The sequence below is a fragment of the Myotis nattereri genome, assembly GCF_964212035.1.
Source record: "Myotis nattereri genome assembly, chromosome: 16".
Taxonomy (NCBI): Eukaryota; Metazoa; Chordata; class Mammalia; order Chiroptera; family Vespertilionidae; genus Myotis; species Myotis nattereri.
The window spans coordinates 52,660,885-52,683,779 of NC_138091.1; the positions used below are offsets into that span (position 1 = coordinate 52,660,885).

The following is a 22,895-nucleotide window of genomic DNA, read 5'->3' on the forward strand; positions in this document are numbered from 1 at the left end:
CCTCCCCCTGCACCCCCAAAGGAGCGGTTTCCACCAAGCTTCCCCGCTTTATCTACTTACCAAACCCGAGGCCACAGGTGGCTCTCTCCATGGCTTATTAATAACTCTAACACACAAGCTCCTGGGGCAGCCGGGGAAGCCAGTCCCCCAGGGCACAGGCTGGCAGCGTGCTCCGCCTCTGGATGCCCGCCAGGCCGTCTGATCAGCCCCAGGGGAGGAGCGCTCCCTTCCCCGCTCCTTGAAGGAAGCCCATGGCTCCCCTGGGCCAGGGAGGCTGCCCGGCTCAGCTCAGCTGGGGGGCAGGAGAAGACAAGGACGATGGGCCTTCAGAGGCACCATCACCCAGGGAACTAGGGCCCCAAGGGGCGGGCACACTGGCTCCAGGTGGTTTGGCGAGTTGGATGCAGAGCTGGGACCAGGATCCTGGTTTCCCAGCCTCCTGAGGCGGGAGTCTTCCCGCTGGCTGTGCTCCCGGTTGTGAAATCGCTGTTATGCCTGCCACATGCGGGGGCCACAGCGTGGGACCCACACTGTCTTGCACAGCACTGTGCCTCTTCCTGCGGGCGGGGAGCCACAGGGCACACAGACCCCACCGTCTTGACCTAGATTCTGGGTTTCCCGATGGGGCCCCGTTTGCCAGTGGGGTGCATGGAGGCGGGCTCTTGTGTGACCTAGTAATACAGGTGCCCCCCTCCACCAGGCGGGTGGGCAGCCTGGGCACAGGGACAGCTGTTTACCCCTCTGTCATCGGAGACAGGGATTAGACACCAGCCACAGCCGCGATGCACGCCGCGCCCATGGGAACACGGGGCAGCCAGCCACCGCCCTGGAGACGCCAAGAGGCGGACAGACCGACGGACAGGCAGGCAGGCAGGCCCACAGCCGCCGCGCGAGGGGCCGGGAGCGCCGCTGTCCAGCGAGCGGCGAGCCCGCAGGGCGCCCCCTGGAGGGCAGCGGGAGAGGGCCCGGCCGCGAGCGAGGGGCACGGGGAGGCGGCGAGAGCGGCCAAACCGACGCGGCGGCGGCGCCGGGCGGACGCAGGCCTCGCCGAGGGCCGGAGGGACGCGCAGGCGGGACTCGCTGGGAGAGCGGCGCAGGCTCGAGCGCCTCCCCGGCGGAGGCGGCCCACCCCGGGCCGCAGCACGGGAGCGGCGGGGGCGCAGGGGGCGGGAGGCGCCGTCGGGGCCCTCCCCTCGCCCCGCCCCCCGGTCGGCGCCCTTGGCCGCGGGCGCGTTGTTGGTTTCGGGTTGTCAGGCAGCGGCAGCACCGGGGAGGCTGCGGGGGACCCGGGGACGCTGGGGGCGCGGCTCGGCCATGCCCGCGGTCGCGGCCTGAGCCCCTCCATCCCCGCAAGCATGAAGGACGGCGGGGACTCCAAGGACCAGCAGCTCACGGTGAGACGCCCGTCGAGGGCCCCATCTGTGGCCCAGACCCAGATTCCACCCCCGACGGACGGAGCGGTCCTCCCCTCCCGCCCCCGCCCCCCAAAGGACCCTCGGGACCAGGGAATGCGACTGTCCGAGAACCTTCCCCGAGCCCCGGAGTCGGGGAGAGGGCATCCTGCGGAGCCTGCGGCCAGCCCCGCCCCGCCCCTCCCTCTGCACCAGCGGTTCTCACCCTGGGCTGCGCATTAGAACCACCCGGGAATCTTGTTAAAATCCTGATTTCCGGGCCTCATCCTCCGGAAATTCTGTTTCTTTGTTACTAATGTTGTGACCCCAGCCCATCACAAAGAGACAGAATTTCCCGAGGATGAGGCCCAGAAATCAGGATTTTAAAAAGATCCCCAGGTGGTTCTAATGTGCAGCCCAGGCTGAGAAACACTGCTCTACACCTTCCCACCAGGGGCCCCAGCCCCAAAGCCTGCCCCATGGGTCTCTGGGACAAGACTGCTCCCCGATCCGGAAACACCAGGGCAGGCTTGGCCCTCCTCCTAGAAGAGAAAGGAGGGAGGGAGCCAGGGGGTACCCCAACCCAGTGGAGTCGGGAATTTAAAGGAGCTGGGGATCACAGGTAGACAGAGGAGAGCCTCCAGGTGCCAGGGGAGCTGGCATGGGGCCGGGGTGGCTGGTGGTTGGGTTGCAGCAAAGATGCTGTCCAAGTGAGGACTAAATGGTCCAGAGGCTGCTGGGAGCCGCTGAGGGGGCGCCCGGAGCCAGCCCTGGGGTCCGGGCAGATGAAGAGGTGTGAGTGGGTGTGGGGCTCAGGTAGAGACTGAGGGCAGACTCCTGATTCTCAGTGGTGCCGGGTCAGAGTGATGGGGGGAAGGCTCAGTGACCCCAGGGCCACGGCCCCGCCCTAACTTCTGAGATCTGGGCACGGCCTTTATCCCCCGCAGTGGGTGGTGATGTCACGGGAGGATGAGGCTGCCCCCAGACACTCCGCCTCTGCAGGGCGTCCGACCCGGAGCCTGGGCCCCAGCCCTCCAGCACGCCCCCGGCTCTGGAACCTCCTCTCTCGCTGCCGGGAAGGCTCTCTTTGAAAGCAGCTTGATTGGCATGTGTGGTGTGTCCCGCACCGCAGGGCGGGAGGGTCCTCCCCTCCCAGCAGCGGAGTTTGGCTGAGGCGTCCCCGTCCAGTCAGAGGCTGAGCGGGGAGTTATACCCACACACCTGGCAGGCATTTCCCCTTGATCAGCAGAAACACACGCGCCTCCGTTCCTTTTTTTTTTTTAATTCTTTTCTTTTTTTGTTAATCCTCACCTGCGGATATTTTTCCATTGATTTTTAGAGAGAGTAGAATGGAGGGGGAGAGCCAGAGAGAAACATCGATGTGAGAGAGACACATAGATTAGTTGCCTCTTGCACCCACCCTGACCAGGCCTGCAACTGAGGTATGTGCCCTTGACCGGAATTGAACCCAGGACCGCTCAGTCCGAGGGCCGATGTTCTATCCACTGAGCCACACCGGCTAGGCACGCCCCCATTCTCTGGGCGAGGCTCATGCAGAGAGAAGACATACCATCTCCCAGTAGCCTCTCCCAGTAGCTGGAGAAGAGAGAGCGTAGGGGCCCGTAGCGCTGTCCTTGGGTAGGAAGGTGGACCCAGGTTGAGGAGGGGAAGTTCCCCCGCCCCCAGCCCCCAGCCCCGTCCTGCTGTGCCCAGTACTGCCCCTGTGGTTGCAGTTCCTTATTCACAGGCACAGACAGCCTACTCCAGTGCCAGGGGCTCCAAGTTCAAAGCACAAGGGGAGCTGCCGCTGCTTAACTGGGCATGTGACTGACGCAGCCTGAAGGAGCAGGCAGCGCTCTGCCACGGGATCGCCCTGAGCCACGGGCTCCTGGGGAAATGCACACACTCAGCCCCAGCCCCCATTCGCTGCACCTCCTGCCCTGACCCAGGTGGTTGTCCTGAACCACTGAGTTTTCCGTAAGACCAAGGAGGCCTGAGAGGGCTGGACAGAGGAGAAGCCCTGGGCTTGCCCTAGCGGAATCCCCGGTCTCTCATCCTTCTCTCTGGGGCCCAGCACAGCCCTTTCCGTCTCATCTCAGGGGTCTGGCCTTCCCTCCCAGGTGGCGCTCCGGGTTCGGCCCATCAGCGTGGCGGAACTGGAGGAAGGAGCCACCCTCATCGCCCATAAAGTGGACGAGCAGGTACGAGGGTCTGTGGCTGGGAACTGCAGGCCAGGGCACAGGTCTGTTCCTACCTCATGGGGGCAGGTCCCTGCTCTCCTGGTAGAGACGGGAAGGGCCCTGTGGCTTGCTGCACCATCCTTCTTCTGCCCACTGAACTCTTGGCTAACACTGAATTGGCGACATCATCAAGGAAACAGGCTTCTTTTTCCAGGAAGCCTTCCTAGATTGATCCAAGGAGAGCTGAACGCTTCCCTAGCCTGGGTGGGTCCTGATCCCTAATCCAGTTCTAAAACTTCCACTTCCATGTGCCCATGACATGCCTTTCCCATTTTAATATGTCTGCTACGCATAGAGCACGCATTTACATGGTCTAGAGCCGCCGTGGGCAAACTACGGCCCGCGGGCCGGATCCGGCCCGTTTGAAATGAATAAAACTAAAAAAAAAAAAAAAAAGACCGTACCCTTTTATGTAATGATGTTTACTTTGAATTTATATTAGTTCACACAAACACTCCATCCATGCTTTTGTTCCGGCCCTCCGGTCCAGTTTAAGAACCCATTGTGGCCCTTGAGTCAAAAAGTTTGCCCACCCCTGGTCTAGAGCAAAAGCCCGCCTCCGGAGTATTCATGTTTTGCAAAGTCCTGGGATGTCTGTTTGCTCTCTTGATCCTCATGTCACCATGATGAGGTGAGCAGGGCAAGTCCCACCTCTGTTTACACAGGAGGCAATCAGTATTTATCAAGTACCCACAACACGCTGGTGACAGTGCCATGGTGAAGAGAAAAGACCCTGTCCTCCCTTCGTTACCTTAGAGTCCAGTGTGGGCGGACAAGGCATTAATCACAGCGTTGCAGCACAAACAGATGGGGGTTAGCAGCCCACAGGGCCTGAAAGGAATGCATAGTAAGTAGGCGGGGACTTGGCCTAGTCCCGCAGGTCAGGGAGCAACGGTGCCTGGACCGAAACAGGAGGGATGAAGAAGAGTCATTAGGACTGTGCCGTAAGGGAGAAATCTCAACCACAGGGACTGGCATGTGCAAAGGCCCAGTGGTGAGAGAGACTGTGGTGGCCTTGGGTAACAGAGAAAAAACTGCCCCAGCCGGTTTGGCGCAGTGGATAGAGTGTTGGCCTGTGGACTGAAGGGTCCCGGGTTCGATTCCAGTCAAGGGCACATGCCCAGGTTTCGGGCCTGATCCCCAGTAGGGAGCATGCAGGAGGCAGCTGATCAATGATTCTCTCTCATCATTGATGTTTCTATCTCCCTCTCCCTCTCCCTTCCTCTCTGAAATCAATAAAAATATACATATATTAAAAAAGAAAAAAAACTGATGTGGCTCAAGCAGGAGAGAGATGCAGAGAGCGGACTGGAGGTGTGAGCTGAGGCTGGAGATGTGGGCAGGGTCATGGCCAGGATGTGTGCTTGGGGAGGCAGTTGAGGACTCAGGTGCTGGGATAGGAATGGGCACAGTGGTACAGGCACCAGCAGCAGGTTTGGGCCCAGGTAGGAGCATCTCGGTGGCATGGCCTACGGCAGTAATGGCAAACGTATGACACGCGTGTCAGAGGTGACACGCGAACTCATTCTTTTGGTTGATTTTTCTTTGTTAAATGGCATTTAAATATATAAAATAAATATCAAAAATATAAGTCTTTGTTTTACTATGGTTGCAAATATCAAAAAATTTCTACATGTGACACGGCACCAGAGTTAAGTTAGGGTTTTTCAAAACGCTGACACGCCGAGCTCAAAAGGTTCGCCATCCCTGGCCTACGGGGACCCGAGAGTGATCACTTGCCTCTGCTCAGGGGCCGCTGCACTTGCTTGTCCTGAGTGCCCGTGCTCGCCAGGGCAGCGGGATGTGCTGCTGGGTCGGGGAAGTTGGGGTGACATGATGCCATGCAGAGCAAGGCACAAGTGGGCACGTGCTGGCCCTGGGCATGGCAGACTAGACTCAGGACACCCAAGGGCCAGGGGAAGCAAACTGGAGGTGGACGGCTCAGCCCGCAATGCCTGCCTGCCGCTGGGCTCCCTGCGGGGGGTGCCCATCCAGCTATGCTTTCACCCTGACAGTGGAGCTGTGGGCATGCAGAGCTGGGTGGTCCCAGCCTCCTGGCTTCTCCTCCTCTGTTCCCTCTTTCAAGGAGCAGCCTTCCTCAGAGGCCTCGGGGAAAGCAGGGTGGCTGGGAAGATCCCTTCTAAACTGGTTCGGGCAGCAGGGGCGGGGGAACGTGTGGAACAGTCATGTAGGGGAGTCCTGCCGTTGGCCGGCTGGGCGGCCCCGGGCGGGCTGCTTCCAAGACCCCCAGTTGCCTCTTCTGCAAATGGGGACAGTAATCAGGCTGCCTCCTCCAGGGGCTCTGTGGGCTGATGGACAAGCAGTGCTTCCCAGTGCCTGGCGCACAGTAGGAGTCTAATGGGTGTGCTACCGCCTCTAGTAGAGACGGAGAGTCCCCGGGCTGCGGAGGGGCAGTGCGCGGAGCCAGAGAACGCGGGAGGAGAACGCCTTCCAGGCTAGGCCGCTCCCTGTTTGTCCCACTTGTCCCCGAGAGTATCAGGTCCTCGGCTGGGACAATGATGGCTCTCTCTCTCTCTCTCTCTCTCTCTCTCTCTCTCTCTCTCTCTCTCTCTCTCTGCTGCTCCTGGCTTCCGGCCGGCACGGGGGCTGATAGATATGAACTGATGCTGATGGAAACACTCCGGTCTGGGCACAGCCCATTGTGTGCCCACACACGGCAGACACTGGCTCCTTTCTGTCCCTGCCGGTGGAGCGGGGGTCCGGCCTGATCCGGCCGGGCCCGGGCTGGGCGTTCCCTCCCCGGCTGCTCCTTTGTCAGCGGGAGGGGTGTCTGAGCGGCGTGGGCTCAGGGCACTCAGCATGGACTCTGGGCCCTGCAGGGACGAGAGGCCTCTGGTCCTGAGCTCCTTCTGACCCCACTGGGTTCAAAGATACGCTGCCTGGCCTGCTGTTGGAGATTAGCCACAGCCAGCGGCAGGCTGGGCACCTCCAGAAAGCCCCGCTGTCCCCCACTAGCTCCATTCCTCTGACAGCAAGGCCCTGGCGAGCAGGAGGCAAAGACTGGCTTCCCCTTGCCTGCCACTCCCACCAGCCCCACCCTGGACCTCTGTCCCCTTCCAGCTTGTCTGTGGCCCTGGCCCAGAGGGAGGCTTGGGTGCAGGCTTGGGCAGCCTTGGTCATGGGCCCAGGTGGCAGGTCGTAGCTCTGTCCCCTCCTCTGAGGTCTGGAGCCCGCGGGCTGCTGGGGTGAGTCTGGGAGGGGTCTTAGCGCAGCCTTCCTTAGCGTTAGGCATTGTTCTCCGGGAGACATGAGAGATTCCAGCAACGAGGCTGTGCAGCGCCTCTCACAGGACAAGTCCTTTGGGGACAAGAGGCCGGATCCTGGGGAAGAGGGAGTTAGGGTTCGGATTTGTGAAAGGGGTTCAGGGACCTCGGCAGGTCCTGGAGCCCCCATGCAGTTCGGGACTGGAGCCACAGTGCCTTCTTTAGCCGCCTGCGGGGCCAATGTGCGCAAGAGCTTTCCCCCGCGCCTGGCACACAGTGGGGCTACAGATGTTAGTCTCTTTAAGGCCTGAAACGGGATGGTTTGGGCCCCAGAGGTAAAACCGAGCCCACCTCTTGCCTTCCCATTGCCTGTGTGTGCCAGAGCTCTCAGGCCAGGGGCCCCCCATGGTCACCGCCCCACGTCTGTGTTCCTAGAAGAGTGTGGTAGCCCGGCCGGCGTGGCTCAGTGGCTGAGTGTTGACCTATGAACCAGGAGGTCACAGTTCAACTCCCGGTCAGGGCACAGGCCTGGGTTGCGGGCTAGATCCCCAGTGTAGGGCGTGCAGGAGGCAGCCAATCAATGATTCTCTCTCATCGTTGATGTTTCTATCTCTTCCTCTCCCTTCCTCTCTGAAACCAACAACAGAGCGTGGTAGGCGCTCGGTCTGCTAGTAGCATCAGGGGCGGGACTAGACCCTGGCACCAGACCCTTCAGGGGTGCCACTGATGACCACAAAGTGGGGGGCGGGCGGCCTGAGAGGTCTGGGGGCCCAGGGCTTCCAGGGTGGAAGCAGAAACTCCACACCAGCCCCCTTCCCCTCCGTCTCTCCCCCCGCAAAAAGCCCACAGCCTGCGGACCCCCTCCCTCCCAGCTCTTTACCTACAGAATTTAAGTCACCTGTCAATATGGGTCATCCCATAATTAGCCTCTATCTGCTCAAAGCCCAGCTGTCGCCCCCTGTGCCCCTGGGGTCCTGTCTGAGGAGCCAGGCAAGGGCCCTCGAGTCCTGGCTGGGCCTCCCTTTCCTCCTCAGAAGCTGGGACAGTAACCTGCTCCGCCCGCCCAGCCGCCCAGCCAGGGCTCTGAGAGGATTAGGGGAGGTCTTGTACAGGAGCCGCAGCCACACAATTGGGAGGCTGTTGTGAAAGATAAATAAAGTATCAGGTGACAGATGGCAAGTGTCGGGGGATGGGGTGCCGGGAGGGGCAGCCTATTCGCCCCCTTTGCCCGGCTCCCTCCACACCCACCATCTGGATGCTTCATGCCCCTGTTGCCCCCCAGAGCCTAGCCTGGTGGTGAGTGACTGGGGGAGAATGGGAGGGTTCTTCACCCTGCCCCTTAGCCGTCACCTCCCCTTAGCCCTCACCCCCATTAGCTACCACCCCCCATCTCCCCAGCCCCTCCCAGCCCCAGGCAACCACTGACCTACTCCCCATTTCTGTGGATTCGCTATTCTGGACATTTCACGTGAGTGGAAGCACAGTGTGCTGTCTTCGTGTCTGGCTCCTGTCACTGAGCGTAATGTTCTCAGGGCTCATCCACATTGTAGCACGTGTCAGAACTTCATTCCTTCTTCTTCTTTTTTTTTTTTTTTTTTAAATATTTTATTGATTTTTTTACAGAGAGAAAGGGAGAGAGATAGAGAGTTAGAAACATCGATGAGAGAGAAACATCGACCAGCTGCCTCCTGCACACCCCCCACCGGGGATGTGCCCGCAACCCAGGTGCATGCCCTTGACCGGAATTGAACCTGGGACCCTTCAGTCCGCAGGCCAACGCTCTATCCACTGAGCCAAACCGGTTTCGGCATTCCTTCTTTTTTAACATAATTTTTTTATTGATTTCAGAGAGGAAGGGAGAGAGAGAGAGAGATAGAACCATCAATGATGGGAATCATTGATCGGCTGCCTCCTGCATGTGCCCACAACCCCGGGCATGAGCCCTGATCGGGAATAGAACCATGACCTCCTGGTTCATAGGTCGACGCTCAGCCACTGAGCCACGCCGGCCGGGCAGCACTTGTTATTAAAGTGACCTGTTCAAGTGTCAGCGGCAGGAAAGCATACCTCTCTCCCCGACCTCGCTCAGTGCCTGGTCCATAGGAGATGCCCAGAAAGCATGTTCACCTGTGCCACTGCCTGTGCTGCCCTCTGTGGCTCGGCCCCAGCTCACCTGGCCACGGCACAAGGGCCCCTTTGTATGCCCGAGGGGACAGGGAAGGGGTGATGCTCTGCAGGGTGGGGCGCGGGCTGGGACCCAGACAAAGCCCTCTTTAAGGGGATCCTGGCTGCCCATTGACAATGCACTGATTCAGGAGCCTGCATATCAAAGGAACCAAATGCCCGGGGGCCATGAACTTGGCAGTGCCGGGAGGTCGTTTGGAGGTCATCAGTGGGATATGGGCATCACTGAATGCCACTCTCCCGCTCTCCCTCCCTGCACCAAAGCCCTTCCTGGGGGCACCCCTCAGGCCCTGCCTGTGTCCACGCTGGCACCGGAGAGGTGAGAACTGGCACAGCTGGTCAGGTTCCCCCGTGCCTGGCCCTTGTCACTGGGTTTATCTTCAGTTGGGCTGAAACTTGATCAGGCTCCTGCTGCAGGTGTTCGGGCTGAGAAGGAACTGGATCCTGGATGAGGCTTAGGGGGCAGTGGGCAGAGGCCTGAGGAGGTGGCTGGACCAGGGGGGCACCCCGAGGGGCAGTGCAGCCTGGACGACCTGACCTGTGCTCAGCTCAGGGTGACCCCCGACCCTTGGCGAGCTGTGGGGCCTGAGTCAGGCCCTCAGTCTTTCCCGCACAGCCCAGCCCATCTGGAGGCCCCTCCAGCTGGCTCCCCTGAACCCCACCTGATGGGTGGGTGAGACTCCTGAGGCCAGGTCTCCTGGGGAGCTGCCTGCCCTCCCTCCTCCCCCCTCCCCCTCTCCCCCTCCTCCTCCCTCCTCTCTACTCTCTCCTTCCTCCTCCTTCTTCCGTGGAGAATCCCAGGAGGCCGTGCTGGGCCCCCTGGCTCTTAGGCCAGTTCAGGTGCAGTGAGCCAGGTGTGCGCCTACGGCAGGAGGCCGGTGGTGAAGGATGGCTGATGTCGGGGCGCGCAGAGGATGCTGGGAGGGTCTGGTGGAGTCCTAAGGCTGTGGCCCTCCCAGGCCTGGGCCTCCTGCTTCCTCACCCCAGTCACTGAGCCACCAGTGGCTCTTTGCCCCACCCCTGGGTCTGCCAAGGGTGAGAGGGAGTGTGGGGGCTGAGGCAGGGGTGCAGGGGTGAGGCAGGGGTGAGGCTGGGGTGCAAGGTCCTAGGTGCCTCATGGCTGCAGTGACATGAAGGGTCTGCATGTTTCGAGGCCCGGGTTTGAGTCCCGTTCCCCCACTGGCTAGTGTGTGAGCTTGGACAGGTCACTGCTCTGGGCCCGTCCCCTCCTCTGTGAAGTGGGAATGGCAGTGGCCTCACCCCTGGCCCGCGTGGGACTAACGGGGTCGGTGCTCAAAACAGGTCCTGACACAAGTACACGCCTAATGAGCCCCGGCCCGCGTTACCGTTGCTCCTCCCCTGGGGACAAGCACGGGGCGTGGTGCGGGCAGAGGAAGGCGGTCCAGGGCGCATGGCTCTCTGGGCTCCTTTGGGCATCCAGGGCCAAGTGCCCAGATGGGGCGCACGGGCGCTGATGGGACAGGGCTGAGCCCGGGGCTCAGAGGCCCGGGGCTGCCCAGCTCTGGGACCTCCTGCCAGCCCTGTGGTCCCCCGGCTTCTGGCCGCCCACCCCTGGCCCACACCCTGAGAGAGGAGGGGTGAGGTCAGTGCCAAGCGTGTGGCCGGGGCTCCGGTGACTGGGGCCTGCCCGGGGGCCCTTTGCAGATGGTGGTTCTCATGGACCCGATGGAGGACCCCGATGACATCCTGCGGGCACATCGGTCCCGAGAGAAGTCCTACCTGTTCGACGTGGCCTTTGACTTCACTGCCACACAAGTGAGAGGGCTGGGCCTGGGGACACCCTCTGCCCCGCGTGTGAGGGACCCTCAGAGGACCTGCCACCAGCCCTCAGCCGGCCCTCCACCGCTCACTCCCTGACTCCCCCCTCCTGCGGCTCCGTGCGTGCAAGTGTGCGCTCGCCTGCCTGGCATGTGCACGGCCTCCCGCCTGGGCACACCCGGGTTGGTGTGCAGACGCCACCCTCCCTGGGTACCCCCACGGCACACCCGGCAGGTGGCCCTCTGGGAGCTGGAGGAAGGCGCAGGAAACCCATCGGGTGTGAGGAAGAGTCTCAGGAAAGCTGACACCCTCCCAGGGACCCCCGTCCTGCCCACCTGTGGGGCGTTCCCGGGAGCAGATGCAATGCGTCCCCGAGGCTGGGGGCCGGCCGCCAGCTGTGGGGGAGGCATCTCAGGTGTCCTGAGCGCTCTTTCAGGCGGGCGTCCCCCCAAGGGCTGAAAGAGACACCCTCCTCCACGCCCACCCCCACTCCTCTGGGGCCAAGGGACAGAAAGGCCGCTGTGGGGAGCAGCGGGAGGGTGCCTGTGGGCGGTGCGCCCCGCCCGTGCCCAGGCCCCTGGCGGCTGTCCTCTCCCTCCCCTGCAGGAGATGGTGTACCAGGCCACCACCAAGAGCCTCATCAAAGGCGTCATCTCAGGCTACAATGCCACTGTCTTCGCCTATGGCCCCACAGGTGAGGGGAGCCCACACCGTGGGGGGGACCGGATGCTGTCCCCCGTGAGGAGCAAGCCCCCTCGCCCTGTGCCAGAGAGCCCGTCTGGCCCCAGCTGGGGCAGGGCTCAAGGATGTAGCTGATCCACCCCCCTCGCAGGGCCCTCAGGCCCCAGCGGCCCCATCCCCAGGCAGGACGCCATCCTCCCCAATCCTCACTCCCCAGCCAGCTGGGGGTCCCAGCCTGAGGACACACCCAGGTTGGCCAGGACACCCTGCCCGGCAAGGTGGCACTCCCGACCCACCCCGCTCACCCACCACCTGCTATGCCCAGGCTGCGGGAAGACCTACACCATGCTGGGCACGGACCACGAGCCGGGCATCTATGCCCGGACCCTCGATGACCTCTTCCGCGCCATCGAGGAGACCAGCACTGACATGGAATATGAGGTGTCCATGTCCTACCTGGAGGTGAGCCTCCCCGCAGCCGGCTCAGTCAAGGGGCCCATGGGACAGGGCTGGCCACCTGCCTGGGGCCACCACCAGGCAGTTTCCCGGGCTGCTCCCCACGGCAGCTCTCCCGCACACGCTGCTGGCCCGGCTTTACAGAAGTGGGAAGCTCAGAGACATGAGGCAACTAGGCCAACGTTACACAGGAAAGAGGGAGCAAGGATTTAAACTCAGGAGCCCTGCTCACTGGCCCACACTCCCAAACAGCCTTCCGCTGAGCGCAGGCTCAGCGCCCACCCTCCGTCCTTTGCGTCCATTTCTTTCTTTCTCTTTTTCAATCCTCACCAGAGGATATTTTTCCATTGATTTTTAGAGAGAGTGGAAGAGAGAGGGAGAGACAGAGAGAAACATCGAAGTGAGAGAGAGACACATCGATTGGTTGCCTCCTGCACATGCCCCAGCCAGGGCCCAGGCTGGGGAAGAGCCTGCAACCAAGGTACGTGCCCCTGACCGGAATTGAACCCGGGACCCATCGGTCCGCAGGCCAATGCTCTATCCACACCAGCGAGGGCCTCCGGGTCCATTTCTTAAGGTCGACCCTGTCTGCCCTGCCAGGCCACCTCCTGGCGCTCATTGTACGTGGGGGCGGCTGAGGACTGTACATACATGGACAGGCTTGAACCTGCCAGCCTTTGCTGCCTCGCCCCAGCCCCAGCCCCAGCACCCAGCGCCCACCTATGGGAGGGCCACCACCCACAGGGCTTTGGCAGCAGGGGTGGGAGCCTGCAGAGGCCGGACGCGGCGAGAGAGCCAGTGGGCTGGCCTCCATCTGGCTCCCGGCCGCGAGGCTCCCTTCAGGAGCTGATAATCTCCCGGGTGACAGCTCGGGCAGAGCAGCGATGCATCCCCGCCAGCAGCTCTCCCATCAGCACAGCATGGACTCTGCCAGCCAGCGAGGCGCACTGGGTGTGGGGGTCGGGAGAATGGTAGAAGGGTTGCTTAGCAGGCCGTCAGTCAGGTCCCCATCCCCTGCCTGCAAAGGGGGTCCCTCTCTCCTTGGCTCTGGTGGCTTGATGTTTCCAGTGGATGCTGAAGCCCCCGACCCCATAGAAATAAAGGGGCCCGTGAGCTCCTGTCCCTTCTCACTCAGGAGGGATGGGGAACCTGGACCTCAGGCTCCCACAAATACCTGTCACCCCCCTGTCCCTTCAGATCTACAATGAGATGATCCGGGACCTGCTGAACCCCGCCCTGGGCTACTTGGAGCTGAGGGAGGACTCCAAGGGGGTGATCCAGGTGGCAGGCATCACCGAGGTCTCCACCATCAATGCCAAAGAGGCGAGTCTACAGCAGCCAGCAGGGCAGGGGGGCAAACAGTGACCCCTGAGGGGCAGGAGGGGCGGAGGGCTGACCAGACAACCAGCCTGCTCGTGTGCACACAGCCCCTGGCCTCCACAGGCCCCTCCACGCACACAGGCCAGCCCTCCTCCTCCTGGTCCCTTCCCCAGTGTGTGGCAGCACCCCCACTGGTCCCCAAGAGTGGCCTCCCTCCTGCCCGCCCAGATCATGCAGCTGCTGACGAAGGGGAACCGGCAGAGGACCCAGGAGCCCACGGCCGCCAACCGGGCGTCCTCCCGCTCCCACGCGGTGCTGCAGGTGTCCGTGCGCCAGCGCAGCCGGGTCAAGAACGTCCTGCAGGAGGTGCGGCAGGGCCGCCTGTTCATGATCGACCTGGCTGGCTCCGAGCGTGCGTCCCAGGTGAGGGAGCTCCCCGGAGGCTGGGGAGGCCGTGGGGGGCAGGAGGAGGGGATGCGGCCTCCCAGTGAGGTCAGCTCCCCCAGGACTGGGGAGAATGTTTTTGGTGGGGGGCGAGGGGGAGGGGGGGCAGAGGGCAAGGATGCCAGCCTCCCAGTTCAAACAGAAGGAAAGGAGAGAAACCCACCCTCCAACACACACACACACACACACACACACACACACACACGTCCAGGAGCCTGGGGCGCCCTCCCTCTAGGGCCCTGTGCCTGTGGTTCTCCTGGCTCTGAGCAGCGGCCACCGCCTCCCTCCACCTCATTCTCAGCACAGCACCAGGCTGGGCAGGGGGCCTGCCTGGGGGAGACAGAGGGCGGCTCTCTCAGCTCCGACCAAGCGAGGAGCAAGCAGTCAGTCCCTCATTCTCACTCAGAGGCCCCCTTCTCTCCCCTTGGAGCATGCCCTCGGGAGGGGGCAGGGCAAGGCCCGGTTGTCATCTCGACCTTTCAGAGCCCTGGGGGAGAGGGAGAGGCTCATAACCCAGGATCCCCAGGCGTTGGGGGTGATGCCCGTCCCCTGCCCCGTAAGGCCACAGCTCTCCTCACCCCTGCTCGCCCCCAGACACAGAACCGTGGGCAGCGCATGAAAGAGGGGGCCCACATCAACCGCTCCCTCCTGGCCCTGGGCAACTGCATCAACGCTCTGAGCGACCGGAGCAGCAACAAGTACATCAACTACCGCGACAGCAAGCTCACCCGGCTCCTGAAGGTACCAGCGCCAACCCGGCCCAGGCGCTGGGCACCAGGGGAGGCTGCCAGGTGTAGCCAGTGATACACAGGGTGCCCAGCCACGGTGGAATTTCACAAAGACAACGAGTTGCATTTTTTTAGTATAAGTACATCCCAAATAGGGCATTTGTATTTTATCTGGCGACTCTCACCAAATCCAATCTTCATGCGACGATCCCCATTCCTCACTCTGGCCAAAATCACAGTGACATCAGCGTCGGGAAAGGAGGGGCCTGGGCAGCCAGATGTGGAGGAGAGAGGAGGGAGGCCCCCTTGGGCTCCCAGCCAGCCAGCCGTGCCTTCCCTGGCTCCTCTGTGAGGGGAGAGGAGGAGAGCCGGAGGCCCTGCCCGGGATACTCGGACTTTCCAGATGAGAACTTTGGAGAACAAAGTGGACGTGGGGAGTGAGGGACGGGGAGGGGGAGGGGAAGTCTGGACTGAGGGGGCCCACGTGGGGTTCAGCACCAGGACGAGAGAGAGAGAGAGAGAGAGAGAGAGAGAGAGAGAGAGAGAGAGAGAGAGGGGGGAGGCACTGCAGGGGACCCTGGGCAGCCTGGCTGACCACAGGCCCCCTCCCTAACCCTCCTCGCTGTTAGGACTCCCTGGGGGGGAACAGCCGCACCGTGATGATCGCCCACATCAGCCCCGCGAGCAGCGCCTTCGAGGAGTCCCGGAACACCCTGACCTACGCCGGCCGGGCCAAGAACATCAAGACCAGGGTGAGGGCCCCACTGAGCCCCTGGACTGATCCCAGACCCTGCCACCCCTCCCACGCTCCCTGGAACCAGCCACCACCGCACTGGCCCCATTCCCCCAGGGAATGTTACCCCCAGGCCCTCTCCCTGCACCTCCCACACCTGCATGCCCCCCCCCAGGCTCCCCGCCTTCCTGTTCACGGTCTGAGCTCCCCTGGCCCAGCCCCTCCCTCCTCCCCTTTGCATCTTCAGATGCTCATTCAGACGGTTACGTTTCAAAGCACCTCATCACAACAGCCACACGCTGCGCCCTTTGCCATTCCTCTCACATGCTCCCCTGAGGCCGGACTCATCAGTCACGTTTCACAGTTTAGGAAAATGAGGCTGAAGGAAGGGGGGGACGCCCCCACGGGCAGTGATGGCGCTGAGACTGTCCCCGCTGTCTAGGAGGGAGTCCATTTCGATGTGTGTGTGAAGGGGCGGATGGATGACCGTCAGAGCGGCTCATTCTCCCGACACTACCATCTTCCAGCCACCGCTCCCTTCCAACCCTCAAGGAACTTAGCGGGGGAGGAGACACGTCCTTGAGCCGGTTGATAGCTCAGAATATTAACAGCAGGTCAAGGATGCCAACAGGGGGCGGGCTGGTGGGACTCCGCGGAGCTCTTTGGAGACTGTGAGTAGGACTTGGGAAGCTGGGAGGACGTTCCAGAAGGGGGAGCAGCAGGAGTAGAGGTTCCAAAAGCAGGAAGGAGATGGTGTCTGGTGGGATGGGGAGAGCTGGATGACTTCTCAACTTATCATCGCATGTTCACGACAAAGCAGCGAGTCTAAAGGCAATCCAGACAGCCCTGCTGGTGGGGCTCAGCGACCTCTGAACCAGGAGGTCACGGTTCGATTCCCGGTCAGGGCACATACATGCCGGGGTTGCAGGCTCAGTCCCCAGTAGGGGCCGTGCAGGAGGCAGCGGATCCATGACTCTCATCATTGATGTTTCTATCTCTCTCTCCCTCTCCCTTCCTCTCTGAAATAAATAAAAATACATTTATTTTATTTTAATTTTTTAAAATATATTTTATTGATTTTTACAGAGAGGAAGGGAGAGGGATAGAGAGTTAGAAACATCGATGAGAGAGAAACATCGATTAGCTGCCTCCTGCACACCCCCTACTGGGGATGTGCCCGCAACCAAGGTACATGCCCTTGACCAGAATCAAACCTGGGACCTTTCAGTCTGCAGGCCGAGGCTCTATCCACTGAGCCAAACCGGTTTGGCGAAAATGCATTTTTTTAAATAAAAAAGAAAAGGGAAATGCAGACAGACAGTGGTGGGCCGTCACCACAGGTGAAGGAAGGAGGGCAACCCCCAGGCAGTAAGGAGCCGGTGAAGGCTCAGCCGGGGAAGCAGCATTTTAGGAGCCGGCTCTCTCAGGGGCATGTGGTGTGAGAGGCTGTGGGGTGGGAGGCACGGCCACTGCTGTCACCCAGAAGCACTGGGGGTGGGGGAGAGAGAGAAAGGAGGACCCGCAGGCCGGCCCTGCCCCTGGGCTGACTGTACCTGCTCTGCCCCGTCCCGCGCTCCCCGCAGGTGAAGCAGAACCTGCTCAGCGTCTCCTACCACATCGCCCAGTACACCAGCATCATCGCCGACCTGCGGGGCGAGATCCAGAGGCTCAAGTGCAAGATTGATGAGCAGGGAGGGCGAGGCCAGGCCCGGGGACGGCTGGGGCGGGGCGACATTCGCCACATCCAAGGTGTGTGTGTGTCGGCGGCGGCGGGAGGGGGGCTGTCTGTGTTAGTGGGAGCCCGTCTCCCTCAGCCCTTGCAGGCTGTCTCAGATGGCTCTGGGGTCAGACTCTGGCTGGGTAGCCGTGCTAGTCACTCCACCGCTCTGGGCCTTCGCTGTAAAGTGGAATCGTGATCGCTGAAGATTAGGGGGGATCCCACGAGTGAGGGACACAGGAGCGTTTAGCTGCATAGGACCTCACCCTCCACGCTGCAGTGTAGGGGTGCAAGGCCGAGCCCGGCATCACCAGAAGGGGCACAACCTACATTCTCTTGTAGACTTAAGTTTGCCATGATGGTTTGCCAACTGGTGGCAGTAACGTGTCTAAGGGGCACTTTTTAAAAATTGATTTCAGAGAGGGAGACAGATAGAAACATCAATGATGAGAGAGAATCATTAATCAGCTGCCTCCTGCACTCCCCCTACTGGGGATCGAGCCTGCAACCCAGGCATGTGCCCTGACAGGGAATCAAACCGCAACCTCCTGGTTCATAGGTCAATGCTCAGCCACTGAGCCACGCCGGTCGGGCTAAAGGGCACCTTTTAAAAGCTGACACAAAGGTGCTGTAAGAGCTAGTGGGAGCCTGGTTCATACAGAGGGGCTGGGGGTCACCTCTGGGCCACAGCCTGAAGACTCAGTGCAGTGCCGGAGGAGGAAGCAATCCAGGAGGTTGTTCTAGAGGCGGTGGCTGCACAGAAAGTGGTTTGGGAAGAAAGGGCGGGGAGGGCCCCAAGGGGGGCTGGACTTGCCTGGCCCGAAGCCTCTCTCCTCACTGAGCTCCCCACACCCATCCATGGGCAGCTGAGGTCCAGCAGGAGGAGCAGGCCGACATGGGGCAGCTGCGGGAGCAGCTCATCGGCGCTTTCCAGGAGCAGATGGACGTGCGGCGCCGCCTGCTGGAGCTGGAGAACCACGCCATGGAGGTGCAGATCGACACCTCCCGCCACCTGCTCACCATCGCCGGGTAAACACATCACCGCCCCCCCCCCGCCCCCCAACACACATACACACACCGCCCCGACCCTCCCATCCCACCCCTGGGCCCGGGACAGCGGGGCTCCGGCTGTAGCTGCTCACTGTGCCCTGTTCCCCATGGCCCGGATCCACGTCTCCCCGCGGGGCTGGGCCGCGGCAGCTGGGAGCAGGAGAAGTCACGCAGGGCGCTCAAATGGCGGGAGGAGCAGCGGAAGGAATCCTACACCAAGGACGACAGCGAGAAGGACTCGGACACGGGCGAGGACCCGCCCGACATCGTGGAGCCGCCGGAGGTGGCCGCCGCCCGGGAGAGCATCGCCGCCCTGGTGGGCGAGCAGAAGAAGCTGCGCAAGCAGAAGGTGCCCAGGGTTTGGGGGGCGGGGAGAGCGGGTTCAGAGGGGGAGGGGCAGGGCTGGGGGCGGGGGGGGGGGGGGGGAGGGAGACCCTGGGACCTCGCTAAGTTCCTCAGTGACCTCTCTGCCCCTGGAGCTCCTCGCCTGTAAAGTGCAGGTGTCACCGTGCAGCCTGGTGGGTGGTGGAGGCGATGAAACAAATGCCCTTCACATACAGAGGATTCCAAAAATGGCAGCGAACATTTAATCGGGGTTCCCGATGACGGCTCTTTGCCTTCTGTTCTGGAGAACACCCCAACCAGGGGCTTTCAGGGCTCCGTGAGCCCTGGGGGCACCAGATGGGCTGCGTGGAGGGGTAGTTTGTGGCCAGAGCAGCCAGAGGTGGCACAGAGGCGCCACGTGGGAGCAGCCCTTGGTTGCGAGGCCCAGGATGCAGCGTCGAGGGCGGGGCCTCGGAAGGGAGCGCCCCCCCCCAGAGGGGGTCTGGGGACAGGAGGGGCGAGGACAGGCCGGGCCAGAGGGGGCGGCCCTGGCCTGCTGCCGGCGCTGACCCCGGCCGCCCCCAGCTGGCCCTGGAGCAGCGCTGCCGGGAGCTGAGCGCGCGGGGCCGCCGCCTGGAGGAGACGCTGCCGGGGCGCATCGGCTCCGAGGAGCAGCGCGAGGTGCTCAGCCTGCTGTGCCGCGTGCACGAGCTCGAGGTGGAGAACACGGCGATGCAGTCGCACGCGCTGCTCCGCGAGGGCGCGCTCCGCCACCGCCGCGAGGCCCTGCGCCGCCTGGAGCAGCACCGCGCCCTCTGCGACGAGATCATCCAGGGCCAGCGGCAGATCATGGACGGTAGGTCCCGCCTCTGAGCCGCGCACGCCCCGTCCGCGGGGCGAAGGGTCCAAAGACACGCCTGAGCCCTGCCCCTCCTCCCTCCGCCGGTAGATTACAACCTGGCCGTCCCCCAGCACCTGGAGGAGCTCTATGAGGTGTACCTGCGGGAGCTGGAGGAGGGCAGCCTGGAGCGGGCCGCCATCATGGACCGCGTGGCCTCCAGGGCCCTGCAGGTGGGCGCCTGGCATGTTCTGGGGGAGGGGCCGATGCCCAAGGCAATGGCGGGGGACCAGGCTGGCTGACACCCCAGGTAGCTGCCCCCCTTTCCTTATCCGGCCCAAAGCCTTGCCACTGGGGATGCCCAACAGCCACAGCTTTCCCTGGGGACCCAGAGCACTGCCCTCGGGGGCTCCCAGCCCGCATCCCAGCCCTGGTCTGTGCGCCTTTGCCTCTGTGCTGTTGTCTGGTCCAAGGCCACGTCTTCTGACTGTCCATCCCTGCCCCCTCCCCAGGACAGCTCCTTGCCCAAAATTGTCCCAGCAGGAACCATGCTGACCCCCGAGGCTGACCTGGAGAGCGTGAAGACGCTGAGCTCTGAAGCCCAGCGCCTGCAGCACAGCCTGCTCCCTCCCCTCAGCACGGAGAGGTGAGCCTGGGAACACGTCCCAGCAGCCCTGCCTGCCGGCCACGGCGGATGCCCGGCCAGAGCGGGGCTGCTTCGGGGAGACGGGACAGGAGCCACGGGGAGGAGGTGGCGCAGGTCTGGAGCGAGGGCTCTCGGGTTCTCTCTCCCTCCACGCAAACAGCTCTCCCCTGGCACGGGGGTGGGCCCTCTGTGGGACCAGCCTGGTCATCAGATGCCCACCCTCTTCTGCCAACCTCAGTGAAGCCAACCACGTGTTCAAGACCAGTCCCCGGGCCTGGCAGGTGAAAAGCTCCTCTGTGCCCACCCCACCCCCCATCCAGATCGGCCACCTGGTGACCCAGGAGGTGAGCACCGAGCACCCTCGGCCCCACGGCCCCTCCGCTGAGGGGGGGGCACAAGGGCGGACGCCCAGCGGTTGGGATGGAGCCTTTCCGAAGCGGCCGCCACCCCGGAGGCCCCGCTGTCTCTGCTGAGTGGGGCGTGGGGTCTCTGCTGGGTTCAGCGCCTTCGTCCTCCCGACCACCTTGTCCGCAGGCCCCCACTCAGGACAGCCTGGTCAGCCTGAGCAGCCGCATCAACTCCTCCCCTGACAGCAGCGAGAACCTGTCGGAGATCCCCTTGTCCCACAAAGGTGTGCCCCCCGCTGAGCCTGGCATCAGCGCCTCTGCTCAGCTCGCCCAGTTGAGCGCCCTGGCCTGCCCTCTGCTCTGCTGAAGCTGCTGCCCATTCTAGGAAGGAGGCACCAATGCCCCAGAGCCGTGGTCAGCAAACCTCGGCTCACGAGCCACATGCGGCTCTTTGGCCCCTTGAGTGTGGGGCTTCCACAAAATACCGCCACACTCAAGGAGCCAAAGAGCCACATGTGGCTCTCGACCTGCGGTTTGCCTAGCCGCAGTTTGCCAATCACTGCCCCAGAGGGTTACCGGCCAAGGACACACAGGGCCGGGGGCACAGTGAGGAGTCAGAACGGGGAGCATATGGCCCTTGGGATCATGGCCCCCCTCCCACTCAGTAATCACTGCAGGTACAGATGGGATCCATGCCCACTGTCTCAGTTAATGCGCGCAATCACCTGTGGGGTTCGTTTACCACCTCCAGTTTACAGATGAAAGCGAGGCTCAGAAATGTGCCCCAGGCTTCTTAAATGGCAAGCAGGTGGGGGTGCTGGGAGTGAAACCCAGACATTCTGGCTCCTACCCAGGCGTGGGGGTGGGGGGGGGGGTGTTGGAGGTGCAGGAGGGAGAGGAATACGAGGCCTTGATCCCAGGTGGGCGCTCCCACTGTCCCGCTGCAGAGAGAAAGGAGATTCTGACCGACACCAAGTGCATCTCGGTGAAGGCTGCCAGGAGGCGCTCGAGGGCCCTGGGAACCGAGGGGCGCCACCTGCTGGCACCGGCCATGGAGCGCAGCACCCTGTCCCTGCACTCGCTGAGCGAGGCGGACGATTCTCGGTCACCGGGCCCACTGGCCTGCAAGCGGCCTCCCAGCCCCACGCTGCAGCACGCTGCCAGCGAGGACAACCTGTCCAGCAGCACGGGCGAGGCCCCACCCCCGGCGGTCGGGCATCGAGGCGAAGGCCCTGGGCCCTGGCTGCGGGGCCAGAAGAAAGGCCTGGGCAAGAAACAGGAGGAGTTGCTGGAGGCAAAGAGGAGGAAGCGGAGGTCCCGGTCTTTTGAGGTCACGGGGCAAAGGGTGAGGCCAGGAGTGGGGTGTCTGGGCTCCTTTCTTGTGGGTGGGGGCCTGAGGGCTGGGTTCCTCCAGAGGCTCGGGGTATCTGCCCCACCCTCCAGGCCTCTGTCCCCAGGCTGGCCCATAGCTGGGGGGCAGATCCCTGTAGCACAGCGGTTCTCAACCTGTGGGTCGTGACCCCTTTGGCGGTCGAAGGACCCTTTCACAGGGGTCGCCTAAGACCATCCTGCATATCAGATATTTACATGACGATTCATAACAGTAGCAACATTATAGTTATGAGGTAGCAACGAAAATCATTTTATGGTTGGGCCACAACATGAGGAAATGTATTTAAAGGGCCAGAAGGTTGAGAACCATTGCTCCCCACAGCTCAGGCCTTACTGTTCTCCCACCAACACAGCTCTCCTGCCCCAAGACACACCTCCTGGGGCCCCGCCCCCTGGAGAGCATCTCAGACCACAGGATGCCAGTGTGCGGGCACCCAGCCCCTGGTATCCGGCATCTGGGAAAGGTCATGCTGCCTTTGTCCAAGATCAAACTCCCTCCAAGGCAGAACACAGGTCGGTACCCGCGAGAAGGGCTGGGGAAGGGGGGCCCTTGGCCTGCCCAGAGAGGAGGCCGCCCCTGGCTGGAAACAGGGTTCTTGCAGAATACTGTGACTGGCATCTTGGGGTTGTGCCCCCGGGGAGATCAAGACCACTGGGTAATGAGAGGGGGGAGGGGGAGGCATTCCTAAACCCTGCTTCTGTCCTTCCCTCCCCCCCACCCCCCGCCCCGTTTCAGGTCCCGGGGTTTCCTCCCCTCTCATTGCTCCCTCCAATCCGACTGGTGTTTCCCGACGGGCTACCCGTGGGCCCCACCTGCCCCACAGCACAAGCACCCATGGCAAAGACGGACGCTTCCGGCATAACTGAGGGACCCTGTCTGGAACCAGCCCTCCTGCCCCAAAGACTGAATGGGGTGTAGTGGGAAATGGGACGTGGAGGCTGGGCAGGTGGGGGTGCCCTGGAGGCAGGAGCTCAGGATCTCAGAGGGCCGGGGCTCCCGAGACCCAGGAATTATGAGGGTGTCCGCCCAACCCTTCCATGTGTGCAGTGCCACCAGGGCAGGGAGGTGAGCCCAGGAGGCAGGCCAGGATGACGGCTCCGGGGCCTCCCAGCCTGGGATGATGCCAAAACTCTGCACAAACCCATGGCCGGACTCAGCCTGGGAAGTGGGGGGAGGGAGTTGTTAGCGGGACAGGGCTCCTGGGCCCACACCTGGGGCAAGGGCCTCCTGGCTGGTGGGAAAGGCCAGCAGACGGTTCTCATACAATGGGGGGAGGGAGGGAATGTGGTTTCCTTACTTGGCAGTGGCTTCCTTTTTAACAGTAAAACCCCATTTGGGTCTTGACAGTTGTGTTGGAAACTAGACCTTGTCGGGAACTGGGTGGCCACGGCTGATCTCCC

At 62.5% G+C, this 22,895-nt stretch overlaps 1 protein-coding gene across 1 annotated transcript; it reads left to right on the top strand.

Moving 5' to 3' along the window:
* Nucleotides 1–1,355: 1,355 nt before the first annotated feature.
* On the top strand, nucleotides 1,356–22,648 carry KIF19 (kinesin family member 19; the record flags this gene model as incomplete). The annotated part of the gene is made up of 20 exons (XM_081108902.1): nucleotides 1,356–1,394; nucleotides 3,512–3,592; nucleotides 10,705–10,815; nucleotides 11,425–11,512; nucleotides 11,825–11,961; nucleotides 13,153–13,278; nucleotides 13,504–13,698; nucleotides 14,314–14,460; nucleotides 15,077–15,199; nucleotides 16,764–16,929; nucleotides 17,764–17,926; nucleotides 18,098–18,296; nucleotides 18,857–19,127; nucleotides 19,221–19,342; nucleotides 19,622–19,755; nucleotides 19,994–20,099; nucleotides 20,290–20,386; nucleotides 21,050–21,447; nucleotides 21,848–22,007; nucleotides 22,231–22,648. 20 exons carry the CDS (start codon nucleotides 1,356–1,358, stop codon nucleotides 22,359–22,361), a joined length of 2,994 nt encoding a protein of 997 aa, XP_080965028.1. The 3' UTR covers nucleotides 22,362–22,648.
* Between the last annotated feature and the right edge of the window lie 247 nt (nucleotides 22,649–22,895).